This window comes from Lasioglossum baleicum, chromosome 7 (assembly GCF_051020765.1).
Source record: "Lasioglossum baleicum chromosome 7, iyLasBale1, whole genome shotgun sequence".
NCBI classification, from domain to species: Eukaryota; Metazoa; Arthropoda; class Insecta; order Hymenoptera; family Halictidae; genus Lasioglossum; species Lasioglossum baleicum.
The window spans coordinates 9,033,998-9,046,623 of record NC_134935.1 but is presented as its reverse complement, the minus strand read 5'-3'; the positions used below and the strand labels follow the sequence as shown (position 1 = coordinate 9,046,623).

The following is a 12,626-nucleotide window of genomic DNA, read 5'->3' as shown; positions in this document are numbered from 1 at the left end:
GCGCCAATTTCTCCCTTTCTCCGTCTCTCTGGTTCCGCGAAAATGATATTCCGCGATGCGTTAACGGTCGACGAATTATTTCTTTATCGATCTGTGTGTTTCTGTTTCGTTTCTCTCGTTCGACGTGTCCCACGCTGTTCGGTGGTGTCTCCTTGGCTAATTAATGATCCGCGTGTTGTGCGGTCGATCCGTAAGGGTTGTTGGTCTCTAATGTCGACTGGAAAACTGCATACACGTCCGTGTTGATTCCACGGAAGCTCAGCGTGCTGCCTTTTCAACAACGACGTTCGAATACACGCGCGTCCGGTTTGGGCAGCTGTCTGCTACGGAATGAGCACGCCGGCCGCCGTGTGGTTAGGTGTAAAAGCTCCCAACGGTGGGGATCAGACCGGCAGCTGATTGGTCCGTACTGAGGCGGGACTCCTACGTCACGGGTTACCATTGATTTTCCAATGTTGATACACACGACGGCATGATGACGTTCCGGATTGATTTTCTGGCCGCAGTTCCTGCTGGATCGCACGTACGTAACCACCGATGACAGACGTCAGCGTTAACAGCTCCACGCTTGACAAGCCATCCTTTGGACCGCCATCTTCCTGCTGTTCCGCGACCCGTCCTCGACCCTTTGACACCCAACTGCGAATATTACGCCTAAACCCCCGCTCAAGGTCGGCCGGTAAATTACGTAGCAATCGCAGACGAAATGGCGCACGTGCGCTCCACGTTGACACCGTGCACTCTTCTCATCGGAGATAGGTGATTCTTTTGGAAACACTCTGGAGCAGATAGGATCTATGTAGTTCAAAGATTGCGGGACTTTTTTGGAATTGAATGGATCTGCGTGACAGTTGTAGAACGATGTTCGGTTATCGAAGTACATATTGAATGAAGATATTGTGATAGTTAAAATGTAAGAATAATAGGGCACGTCGCACTTTCATTCTGGCACGACGTTCAAATTGAAAATGATATTCCGTAGGATGATTTACCGTTCGATGGCAATGTACCAGTAGATGGTGTTATCGGAATACACTGACGGTAAATATTGTACTATATGTCGATAATGTCGTTAAGAATTCCGGCTAAATTTCCGAAAGTCGATCAAATGGATTCGGCTAAAATGTTGCACATTTTCTCGCACAAATCTACTGGATAACATAGGAGAAAGGCAAACATTTATGGTTACGCAAGGAAAATTTTAGTTCAATTATGAGAGAATCACAGACGAGGTATACTCTAGACTCTAGAGCCCCCTACCATTTCTGTTTCACATCCTACCGTATCGGTCGGAACCAACAATATTTTTGCATTCAATTTATTTTTCTTAAAATCTTCATGACGAGTCTGATTCGTAAAAATTTTAAAATACGGCAAGGGGAAGTAGATGTCGCTTAACTTCAGCCACCTGTAACACTATCCGGGGCCACTCTATAATGCATAAGAATTTAAAAACGCGGGAAAATAATTTTCAGAAGCGTTTGAAAGTTCGCTAAAGCACCAAAGTATCATACGGGCAGTTTGAAAATTTGTAGAAAATAATGTCAAGTCCTGCTAGATCATCCGGGACAAATGGTAGCCCGAGAACTCCTAGAAGACAAGTCCTAGGTTCTAGGTCTCCTTCTGTAGCAGGAACGCCTCGTAAGTATCTTATAGGTTACCGCCATAATTTCTTCACTGAATTTTCTTCACTTCAATTCAACGTAATTACACACATTTCTACAATATCCATTTTATTTACAAGGTGCTGCAACTCGCAGCGGAGGTGAAAATAATGTGGAAACTCCTTTACGATGGGGTACCACTGGCACACAACGAAACGTACGGTCTGAAAGCCGGGCTGCTACAATTGTTGCTTCTTCCGAACATGAGAGTGCTGCTGGTTCTGGCGACCGTTTAACAGATCATTCGCAGATGATTGGATCAGAAATTGGTTTGCAATTATCATCGCCAGTCAATTATGGTACTCCTAGTTCTCTAGGATCGATTCGAACGCCGAGAAGCGGAATTCGTGGCACTCCGATTCGGCATAGACCTGATATCAATACAGACAAACGATTGCGTCAGTTTTCGATACAAGAACCAGTAAGTAAATAATGAAAACTTACAATAGAAGTGGAAATTAATTTTATTTAATTATTATAACAGATTCCAGAAGCCCCAGCAACATCAGAAAGCGACACAGCTGGACCGCACTTGGTCGTATGGGGAACAAACGTAGTTATAAATCAATGTAAAGAGCAGTTCAAATTGTTTTTCCAACAATTTATCGATCCGGAAGCTGAAAACGATGAACTACCAGAAAACATGAATTTATTAGAACCCTTGTATCTTCAGAAGCTAGAAGAAATACATACCTTAGAAGAGCCATACTTGAACGTAAACTGTGCTCACGTAAAATCTTTCGATATTCATCTTTATCAACAATTAGTTTCTTATCCTCAAGAGGTAATACCAACTCTAGACATGGCAGCAAATGAATTATTCTTTGAGAAATTCCCAGCAGCGGTATTGGAACATCAAATCCAAGTGCGACCTTTCAATGTGGCTAAGATTAAGTCCATGAGAGATTTGAATCCTTCCGATGTCGACCAGTTGATTACTATACCAGGAATGGTAATCAGAGTATCGAGACTGATTCCGCAAATGCGAGAAGCTTTCTTTAAATGTAGCGTCTGCGCGTTTACAACTCTCGTTGAAATTGAAAAAGGGAAAACGAAAGAGCCTACAGTATGCGGATCTTGTTCGCACAAATACTCGTTCACTTTGGTACACAATCTCAGCCATTTCTCTGATAAACAAATGATTAAATTGCAAGAGGCTCCGGATGAGATGCCGCAAGGTCAAACTCCGCATACCATCGTTTTATTCGCTCATAACAATTTAGTAGATGCTGTGATGCCCGGAGATAGGGTCTCCGTTACCGGAATTTATAGAGCAGCCACGCACAAGCCAAATTTTGAGCATAATTTGCAAGCCATTTACAGGACATACGTCGATGTTGTTCACTTTAGGAAACATGACTGTAAACGGTGAGAGAGAGAATAATAACGAAATATTTTTCAAAGCTTCTTTTTTCTAACTTTCTATTTTGCATAGTTTAGACTGTACGATCAAGAAGATGGCAAGGAACATAATTTCACACCGGAGAGAATGGAACTGTTGAAAACGTTATCGCAGAAGAAAGATGTATACGAGCGATTGGCAAGACACATCGCACCCAGTATATATGCGAATACCGATGTGAAAAAGGGCATTATATTACAATTATTCGGTGGAACTAGGAAGTCTTCTACGATATATGGAAAACATTTTCGACCTGATATTAACATATTGCTATGCGGTGATCCTGGTACAAGTAAATCACAATTACTACAATATGTTTATAATTTGGTGCCAAGATCCCAGTACACCAGTGGAAAAGGTAAAACAATATATTAGACTTAGAAATTTGTATGAAACATTATTTAAAACGTACCAAAAAATATTCCAGGTTCCAGTGCTGTTGGTTTAACAGCTTACGTCACAAAAGATCCAGAGACTGGACAATTAATATTGCAGACAGGAGCACTGGGACTGGCAGATAATGGAATATGTTGTATTGATGAATTCGATAAAATGAATGAGAGTGCTAGATCAGTATTACACGAAGTAATGGAACAACAAACTTTGAGCATAGCTAAAGCTGGCATTATTTGTCAATTAAATGCTAGAACCAGTATACTTGCTGCAGCTAATCCATGCGAATCTCAATGGAACAAAAATAAAACTGTATTAATCCAACAATATTATTTTACTTCGAACACATTAATTATATGTGTATTATATATATACTTTCTCTGTTTTAGGTGGTTGAAAATGTGAAATTACCCCACACCTTACTTTCTCGCTTCGACTTGATATTTTTGATGTTGGATCCACAAAATGATGCATACGATAATAAACTTGCAACTCATATGGTAACCTTATATTACAAAACTCCCGAAGAAGATGAAGATGAACAATTAAACAGAAGCATTGTTCGCGACTATATAGTCTTTGCAAAAGAGCACGTTCAACCTGTACTCAACGAAGAAAGTCAGCAAAGATTGATACAAGCTTATGTTGATATGAGAAGAGTCGGGAGAGGTCGTGGACAAATAACAGCGTATCCTAGACAATTAGAATCTTTGATAAGATTGTCCGAAGCGCATGCTAAATTACGATTTAGTCCTATTGTAGAACTACAGGATGTTGAAGAAGCTTGGAGGTATATAGCAAAACAAAATTACTGAAATTAACGATAAGTTAAGTTACATTCAAATAGCTAATTCTCTCTGTATTATAGATTACACAGAGAAGCTCTGAAGCAATCTGCTATTGATCCACTGAGTGGTAAAATAGACATTACTATTCTAACTACTGGCATATCTTCGGTAGCCAGGAAAAAGAAGAAGGAATTATGCGATGCGATACAAAAAATGATCGAAAGCAAGGATAAAGTTCATATACTTAATCAACAGAAACTTTTTGCCGAGCTTCGACAATCTTCTGAACTGGTTAGTCAAAATATATACCCAATTTTATATTAGTTTCAATAAATAATACTAACATTAATATATTCTTTTATTAGATGATTACTCGAGATATGTTTGAAGACGCTTTACGGGAACTTCAAGACAATGGATTAATAACAGTCATTGGAAGAAGCAGTATTCGCATATCATAATTATAAATACAATACATATTTTTTGTAATTTTTATACTGATTTTAATAATCGAACTAATTGTAAGTTACAGAACATGTTTAACACGTCATTTACTCGAAATAAAAAGTGTACTTTTTAATATATTTTCGTGTCCTAAATCATTTTTTAATCTACTATTTTAATTTTGAAAAACGTTATTCGATAAATTCATGTTATAATATTCCTAATATAAAATTTCCGAATAAAATTTATTTTGAAATATAAATAAAAAGATGAATGAAACATTTTTTGGAACAGCTATGATTATAAAATTTCATATATAATAAGTAACATTTCATCGACAGAATATAAAATTTTCAATTATAAAATGTACGTTTAACCAGTTTAACCAATCATTGTGTAACTTATTTGTAATTGGTCACGTTTGTGATGTACAGAAATTTGAATGAACTACGCACTATGTGTCACCCATAAAAATAGGTATACTCGAATTTTATTAATGCGCATCCACAAAACTCTTTCTCCAGCACAACAAATAGCATTGGTTATGCTTCGAACGTAATTAGTAATTACATATATATTTTTCAAGCCATCGCTAAAAGCTGTTTCATGAAAAATTCATTTTCGAAGTAACATTTCTGTATACTAACAAAGTTGGAGGATTATATAAGTTATGCTGAAATTCTTCGTGTTCGTAAAAACACCATTTTCATTCTTTCAGGATAAATAAAGACCTATGATCATAATTGAGGCCACAAATCGAGGTCAGGAGTGCTGCATTCAAGCAGAGACCTCCTACTGCGCTTCCCACTACAAAACACGGAAAAATTATAAGAAGTATTCATTAAACGCTCTGGATTTTACACTTCCACGTACATTAATATCTTTCTTGCTATATTTGCTTTTTCCTCCTCTCGATCTCTCCCATCTATCCTTCCTTTCGTTCTATGATCTTCTTCTACCTTACGTTTGACACCATTTATCTGTCTCTCTTCTACCCATCCTCTGTGCGTTCCTCTCCTCTTCCTTTCTATCTCTCTCTCTCTCTCTGTTTCACGACACTTCAAGTCCTTCTCTGTCTCTCTTAATCTTTCGTGCTCTGTCGAATCGAACTAGCCCCCTTCCTGCGAATTTACGTGGATATTTCTACTTGTGAACGGTTCCCAACCTTCAGGATGCAGGCCATTAAGTGCGTTGTCGTAGGCGACGGGTGAGTATTTTCGAATTTATTATAATGTTTGTCAATTGTTTATCTTTCTCCTATTCTCGATCCATACGACGATCTAAAAGATCTGACGATTGGTTTTTCCTGATCAAGAAACTATTTCAAACCAGGCACCACACCCGATTATTCTTTACAATGCATTTTTATCAATTTCATTGTTAACATCGCTCGATATCAAACAGGAAAATCTAACACTTTCTATCGAAACGATCGTTTAGCCGTAAATAATTCATTCGTTCAATCATTTTCTTCCATTTTCGTTATCTGTTTTCTCTCCCCTTCCTCCTTTTCTTCCATGTTCACAGTTTACTTGTAATTATCCGCTGCATTTATCAACTTTCTCCTCCAATAAATTCGAACACATTTTCTATTTTCGTTTAACCTGAAATTAACCTTCTATCTAATAAAGATAATATGTTATTATGGATTCGTATGGTCAGTTTAATTATAATGTAATTGGTTGATTTCTACAGAGCCGTAGGTAAAACATGCCTCCTCATAAGCTATACTACCAATGCCTTTCCTGGGGAGTATATCCCGACAGTGTTTGACAATTATTCTGCGAATGTTATGGTGGATGGCAAACCAATCAATCTTGGTTTATGGGACACAGCGGGACAAGAAGATTATGACAGACTAAGACCATTGTCGTACCCTCAGACAGATGTCTTTTTGATTTGTTTTTCTTTGGTGAACCCTGCCAGTTTTGAAAATGTACGCGCTAAATGGTATCCGGAGGTGCGCCATCACTGTCCAGCTACTCCGATTATTTTAGTAGGGACTAAATTAGATTTGCGCGAAGATAAGGAAACGATCGAACGATTAAAAGACAAGAAACTGGCACCGATTACATATCCCCAGGCATGTATTACTTATTATTCATTATTAGACTGTGGATCTTTATGTATTTATAGACAAATTGAGTGGATGAAATTGAAAATTGTTGGAAATCTCTCCTCTATTAAAATCATTAAGGGAAGAAATAACATTCAATTTGGTTTCTATTTCTTGCTGATGCAGACAATTTTTATTTTGCACAAAGATCCGCAGTCTATTCGTTATATTTCTAAACAGGGACTTATAATTGAAACTGTTTTTCTAGAATCATTAATTACCGATTAATGTATAAACAAATCTTTGCAGTATGAAGCAACATCAAAATCAAATATTTTACAACACACAATCTCTTAAAATATATCTTTATCTTGTTGGTTCTCATTTTTTCGATATAATAATTCTTTAGAACCTTATGCAATTCACATTTTTCTTATGTACTTACATAAGTGAAAGTCATAATTGAGGTAGTAATTTCTTATTCATAACTTAAGAGGTGATAGTACATTTTTCAAATAAAATGTTTAGTATAGCTTGTATACTCCAATAATATATTGGAGTACAATGTGTACACTCCGATAATATAAGTCCCTGTACAAGATTAATAGATTGACTGCTTTCGAATATTGAAATTTGTAATAATTTTGTTTAAAATTATCATTAGGGTTTGACAATGGCAAAAGAGATTGGAGCAGTGAAATATCTAGAGTGTTCGGCCCTGACTCAGAAAGGATTGAAAACAGTATTTGACGAAGCAATCCGCGCTGTATTGTGCCCGGTTCTCCAAATGAAACCAAAACGCAGATGTTTCCTCCTATAATATTAAATGTCCGACGACGGCGGAGCACGTATAAATGCACTAACTTCTCCTCCGATCGGACTCGATTGCAGCAGGACATCTAACTCTGATGAAGGAAAACATGCTGTATGGTCCATCCCTCTACAAGCATCTGCCATAAAAGCGCACAAATAAATTTGTATAATGCGTATGAAAAAAAAGAAAAGGTAAAAGAGAAAATATACGCAATTTAAGTGTTTCGGACATAGCTAAATGTTCTGAACAGAGAAAGGAAGCCAAATGAAAACTGAACTGATAATGTACAGTATATTAGAGTGTGTTATTAATATTAGTTATTACATATGAAGCATAAGGAAACAAACATTACTATGTATGTGCGTTTGTGTGCACACAGGATACTAATCAATTTAATCGAAGAGGTAAACCATTTTATGCAATTTTGCATTGTATATTTTAGATAAAAACAAAATGTTTATCCATTTTTGAAAAAGCTTTAGTAATAGGAAGAGATTAATATAGCGTAAATATTAACATACAAAGTATTACAAACACATTGCACTTACGTAAACAATAATTTTGTTTATCTCTTATGTTACTTTTTTTTGTTCCATAACAAGCATTTCTCTCATAATAAGTTGGTCTTTTCCAGCTAATAAATTCCATACGGAGTCAATTAGCTATATGAAAAAAAGAAATCTGTATCTTTCGTGATAAATATACAGTTGCAAATCACATAAAATGACTTCTACCTTTAACTAAATTGGTTGATATTACTATATACATACCATGGTAAAAGATAGATAGTCATCTAAGTTTTAGAGGTGAGCAATACAAGTGCGATTCTAATTCTCTGCCTCTTCGCTGCGTTTTCATGTTGCTGTAAATTGACACGCACAACATGGCAAAAGAGAGACAAATTACAAAAAAAATTTAATATCAGAGGCGGAGAAATTTCGTATGCGTGAGAGTGTATGTTTGGGAAGAGTGCACGTAAAAAGCCAAGAGAGAAAGACGGAAGAAGGAATTATTCTATAGCAAGTAATTGTACATAAATGGTAAAAGTTCAAACTGTATTCCTATTACTATCATTTTACATGTATAAGCTGCTGAATCTAAATCGAACGTTACTTGTTTTTTATATATATATTATAAATATATATAAAGTGGGGCTGGACCGAGATCTATTTCAATCGTCGCAGATCCACTGACCTGTGCAATCTATCCGGGGAACGGGGATTCAGTCCATAAAATATCATAAATAATGTAACTAAATATGCTTTATTAAATGGGTGTTTATTAAAATTTTTCTAGTTATTCATTATGCCGTCGTGTCAAAGAACGTATAAATCATTGCGGATATCTGTTCAGGAGTATATTTTATATATTTCGTTGGATTCTTCGAAAACGATATACCACGGTATTTGTTATGGAAAACTGTGTAAGGGGGGACTATAGCTTGCTGAAGTTCTTTCCGTAACTCTTCTCGTAGTCGAGCATCAGGTACAGAATATGAGCGTTGACACTTCGCAACTTCCTCTAATTCCCTGGTGAATCCTAAGAATTTTTCTTTCAACGTTTTTGCTCCTGGTTCTGTGAATATGATAATAACGTTTATGATTTGTGTTCTTACCAACTCCGCCTTAAACACTATTACAATTTACGCGTATTATACTAATTACCGTAATTACGATACTGCGGGTCTTTATGCAAAATAAAAATGTTCCGCATTGATTGCGGGAAGCAGGAATAAAATAAAAATTGATTTCATTCCTTAATGACTTTGTTATATGAAAAACAATCAATTTCTTCATAAACGCATAAAGATCCGCAGTCTAGTAATTACGTTGTACATGAATTGTATGTTTTTACGAAATTTATATATTTTCAATATTACCAGTACGACATTTAAAATTCTTTTTATTTTAAATAATTTGTCACGGACATGCAATTTTATATGTAAAAATAAACGAATGATAAAAAGTAGTCTTTTATTTTCAATTATAAGATATCATAGTATTTAGAAGAACAAACCTGGTTCGTCAGTCGGCTGTTCGAGGTAAGTGCGTGCTTTTGAAAATGTAGTTGAAACGTAATTACTTTTATCGCGCAACAAAAGATCATTATACGTATGCTCTGCATTAGGTTCTGCTAGTAAGAGTAGTTCCATTAAGGAACTGCGACGTAAAGCATTTACAACATGATTATGATTATTCAAACGAAAGAGTGCTCGCAGCGCAACGTCCGAGTAACAAGTATCACTTTTACTTACAAGCGCTAAATTTAATTGTGCTAATACTTTTTCTAAAATCAGAAAAGGAATTATATTAAAATACTTCAAATAATGTTTACGAATTCTTAATAACGATATGAAACAATACTAACTAATGTACGTTCCTAAAACGATTCTGTACATGTTTTCAGATTGTTTCACGGAAATTGTGCCCTCCATATCAGTACTACGTCTTAGAACAACTCCCGCAGTATCTGAATATTCTGCTAGCTGCTCTAAGAATACTAACACGTTGCTTGTATTTTCTGCTACGGTTCCGTCTTTGGGTAAAACTGAGTTTGACTCGTTTCGAACGCTTTCTGCAAAATCTTCTAGCGCTTTTGCTCCCTGTAAAAAATTACACACTGTAATAAAACGTACATCTATAAATTTCATACATCTAAAATATATGTAACTTACCGTTACGTTCAGAGTATTAAGCACAGAAGTAAATTTAGACCGAAGAGCGTAGTCACAGCCCTCAACGGTTCGTTCCAAATCCGGTTTTAGTTCGCCGAGATGTTTTAAAATTGGGAAAATGACCAGCACTGCTGAAAAATCACGTCGTACGATGCATCTCTTAGCACGAGTTGCTATACTTTCTCCGTCGTGAGCTACTAGATCCATGGCTTCGCGCACGGTAGCTTCTAAAACTTGGGCCTGTAAAGTAATCGGCAAAATCTTGGCAACCAGTGACCGTTCAGCCTGCATCAATTTGTGAAGTCCAACTGTTAATAATAAATAGTTCTCCATTTCTTGTTCGTCCGGTGCTGTATCCTCTACAGAATGCGCAGATAATTGTGGCGGTGGTTTTCTGGATGCAGTCAAGGATAATCCTAAACCGGTAGTTTGAGAAGCTTTCAATAACATTCTGCTTGCTTTTTTCTCTATAGCATGCTGTAATCTTTTAGAAGCTCTTCTTCCACTAGCCTCTTGGCCGCTTATTGAATGTCTGTTGCCAAATTTAGCTTTCTGTGAAATATAATACAATTATTAATCTTTAACAATATAATTTTTATCCTTTTCTTTTAGGATTTTTAAAATCCTATTTTCACTGGTAATAACATTTGTAGGTCCAAAATACATAAAAATCGTACTAAATTCTGTCGAATTTCATATTCCAGCCTTTTTTGAAAGTTTCTATAAACTGTAAATACAGGAAGATCTGCAGTCTAATTATTACGAAGTACTTACTGGTAAAGGACTTCCGGCATGTGTACTACCACCACTAGCACTCCTCTGATGTTCTTTTAACAATTGCAAAGATCTTAAAACAATTGCGGAGCGCACAGACGCATAAATTTTTACATGTTTACGATGTCCTCTTTCCTCAAGCCAACCAGCAATTTTAAGTAAATCACCTAAAATACTTTCTGGTAATTGACAAAGAGATTGAGGAGCATCTTCACCACTAGTGTCTTCATCGGAGCCAATCAAGTCCAAAAGTACAATTGGTAATATTGGTTTACTTTGTCTGGTTAAAATATCATGGAATTCTGCATATAAAGCATCTAATCCAATCACGAATAAACTTGTTACATTTTCTAATTCTACTGAACTTGGATTATTTTTCTGAAAGTAACGTTGTGCATTAAATAGACGATTCATCGCTTCCAGAAAGCTGTCTAAGCCCCCGGATCCTCCTGGACCTGCTTGCACTGCTCCTTCTACTTCCTGACAAACTCCGTAATATCCAATCGCATGATCTAGAGCATTTAAAGTCCTTTCTATGTCTGGAAAAGAAACCACGTAAGTATGCAATTAAACTTCATGGATTTTAATCTATTTATGTAGACAAAATTGAATTAGAAATTTTATACTAAAATGTAAAATCAATATAGTTTTGTTTAAAAGTTTAAAGAAAGCATTTATCATAAACAGTATTGACTAGACTACGGATCTTTATGCAAAATAAAAATTGTCTTCCTCAATTACAAGACAGGAATGCTATACAAATTTTTTTCCAACTTTAACAATTTTAATAAATTGAAAATAACATATGGACATTCATAAATTGTCTTAATGTTTTTACTGTTTTATATTACATCCACCCATTTTTGTCATAAATGCATAAAAACTGCAGTCTAGTAATGACCAAGCAAATACCAGTAGACAATGCATTCTTGTGAAACACATACTTTGCTGTTGCGCTTGTAGATTTCCTGTTTCATTGTAGACAGGAAGTATAGTACGCCGTAAAGTTGCAAGACGTTGTTCTAAAGAAGAAAGTATTCCAACAACACTGTTAGTTAATTTCCTACTTCGTTCTTCCGCTTCCTTCAAAGCTTCCAAGGAAGCAATTTCTGTTTCTAATTTGCATTGTATTTCAAATCTTCGTTCAGATGTGTCAGCTTTTGTAATATGCATCATTTTATCTGTAAACAGTTAAATGTCAGACATTCGAAAGACTTGGAATTTTGTCTGTTAAATAAAATGAAGAACTAATGATTATTTAATTAATCTGATTATACTACAAATATAAACACACACACATACACATTTCTTGTCGAAAATGATAACTTACGTGGCAATGATCTTGGAATTCTTTAAACGTATGATTACAACGAACTGAAATGAATCTTATGCAAATATTTATACGTCATGTTAAATGGTGTCATTCTTTTCAAGAGAACATAAATTTGACATTTGATATTTTTACGTAATTTTACAATACAGAATTTTAAGGTTACTTGTACTTGGACAGATTATGTACTTGACTAATAGATGTGAAACTTCACTGGTTTTCAAGAACCAATTTTCAAGGTGCATGTACAAAGCAAATTATATTTGAGACCGATTGAGACGTTTGAG

At 35.8% G+C, this 12,626-nt stretch overlaps 3 protein-coding genes and 1 long non-coding RNA gene across 9 annotated transcripts; 2 read left to right on the top strand and 2 right to left on the bottom strand.

The window, feature by feature from the left end:
- Window positions 1-381: 381 nt before the first annotated feature.
- On the top strand, window positions 382-4,838 carry Dpa (disc proliferation abnormal). Of its 5 annotated transcripts, none has more exons than XM_076427877.1 (9): window positions 382-523; window positions 1,476-1,641; window positions 1,745-2,085; window positions 2,149-3,032; window positions 3,105-3,424; window positions 3,494-3,771; window positions 3,849-4,249; window positions 4,328-4,538; window positions 4,613-4,838. In XM_076427877.1, exons 2-9 carry the CDS (start codon window positions 1,542-1,544, stop codon window positions 4,706-4,708), a joined length of 2,631 nt encoding a protein of 876 aa, XP_076283992.1. In that variant the 5' UTR covers window positions 382-523; window positions 1,476-1,541; the 3' UTR covers window positions 4,709-4,838. The 5 variants fall into 5 exon arrangements, with proteins under 5 accessions (XP_076283992.1, XP_076283989.1, XP_076283991.1 ...); XM_076427874.1 differs by having other exon boundaries at window positions 469-913; window positions 983-1,641; XM_076427876.1 differs by having other exon boundaries at window positions 469-1,041.
- LOC143210745 (uncharacterized) lies at window positions 1,895-5,705 on the bottom strand. 2 transcript variants are annotated; one of them, XR_013009333.1, is made up of 5 exons: window positions 5,565-5,705; window positions 5,339-5,498; window positions 2,358-3,023; window positions 2,109-2,295; window positions 1,895-2,035 (listed from the first exon to the last, which is right to left on the bottom strand). It is a non-coding gene; the product is annotated as an uncharacterized LOC143210745 (long non-coding RNA). The 2 variants fall into 2 exon arrangements; XR_013009332.1 differs by having other exon boundaries at window positions 2,109-2,281.
- A 50-nt stretch (window positions 5,706-5,755) lies between these two features.
- On the top strand, window positions 5,756-8,720 carry Rac1 (ras-related protein Rac1). Its single transcript, XM_076427885.1, has 3 exons — window positions 5,756-5,898; window positions 6,387-6,774; window positions 7,412-8,720. The coding sequence occupies exons 1-3, from the start codon at window positions 5,864-5,866 to the stop codon at window positions 7,565-7,567; spliced, it is 579 nt and encodes a 192-aa protein (XP_076284000.1). The 5' UTR covers window positions 5,756-5,863; the 3' UTR covers window positions 7,568-8,720.
- Window positions 8,721-8,805: 85 nt separating this feature from the next.
- Exo70 (exocyst complex component 7) lies at window positions 8,806-12,589 on the bottom strand. The gene is made up of 7 exons (XM_076427880.1): window positions 12,340-12,589; window positions 11,954-12,190; window positions 11,010-11,548; window positions 10,236-10,787; window positions 9,929-10,163; window positions 9,578-9,847; window positions 8,806-9,136 (listed from the first exon to the last, which is right to left on the bottom strand). The coding sequence occupies exons 2-7, from the start codon at window positions 12,183-12,185 to the stop codon at window positions 8,865-8,867; spliced, it is 2,100 nt and encodes a 699-aa protein (XP_076283995.1). The 5' UTR covers window positions 12,186-12,190; window positions 12,340-12,589; the 3' UTR covers window positions 8,806-8,864.
- Between the last annotated feature and the right edge of the window lie 37 nt (window positions 12,590-12,626).

Coding starts and splice junctions, on each gene's coding strand:
- Dpa (XM_076427877.1), top strand. CDS start 1,542: ATGTCAAGTCCTGCTAGATCATCCGGGACAAATGGTAGCCCGAGAACT. Junction 2,086..2,148: donor AGTTTTCGATACAAGAACCA/GTAAGTAAATAA, acceptor TTATTATAACAG/ATTCCAGAAGCCCCAGCAAC. Junction 3,425..3,493: donor CCAGTACACCAGTGGAAAAG/GTAAAACAATAT, acceptor AAAATATTCCAG/GTTCCAGTGCTGTTGGTTTA.
- Rac1 (XM_076427885.1), top strand. CDS start 5,864: ATGCAGGCCATTAAGTGCGTTGTCGTAGGCGACGG. Junction 5,899..6,386: donor TGCGTTGTCGTAGGCGACGG/GTGAGTATTTTC, acceptor TGATTTCTACAG/AGCCGTAGGTAAAACATGCC. Junction 6,775..7,411: donor CACCGATTACATATCCCCAG/GCATGTATTACT, acceptor AATTATCATTAG/GGTTTGACAATGGCAAAAGA.
- Exo70 (XM_076427880.1), bottom strand. CDS start 12,185: ATGATGCATATTACAAAAGCTGACACATCTGAACGAAGATTTGAAATA. Junction 11,549..11,953: donor TCTACAAGCGCAACAGCAAA/GTATGTGTTTCA, acceptor TTTCTTTTCCAG/ACATAGAAAGGACTTTAAAT. Junction 10,788..11,009: donor ATGCCGGAAGTCCTTTACCA/GTAAGTACTTCG, acceptor TATATTTCACAG/AAAGCTAAATTTGGCAACAG.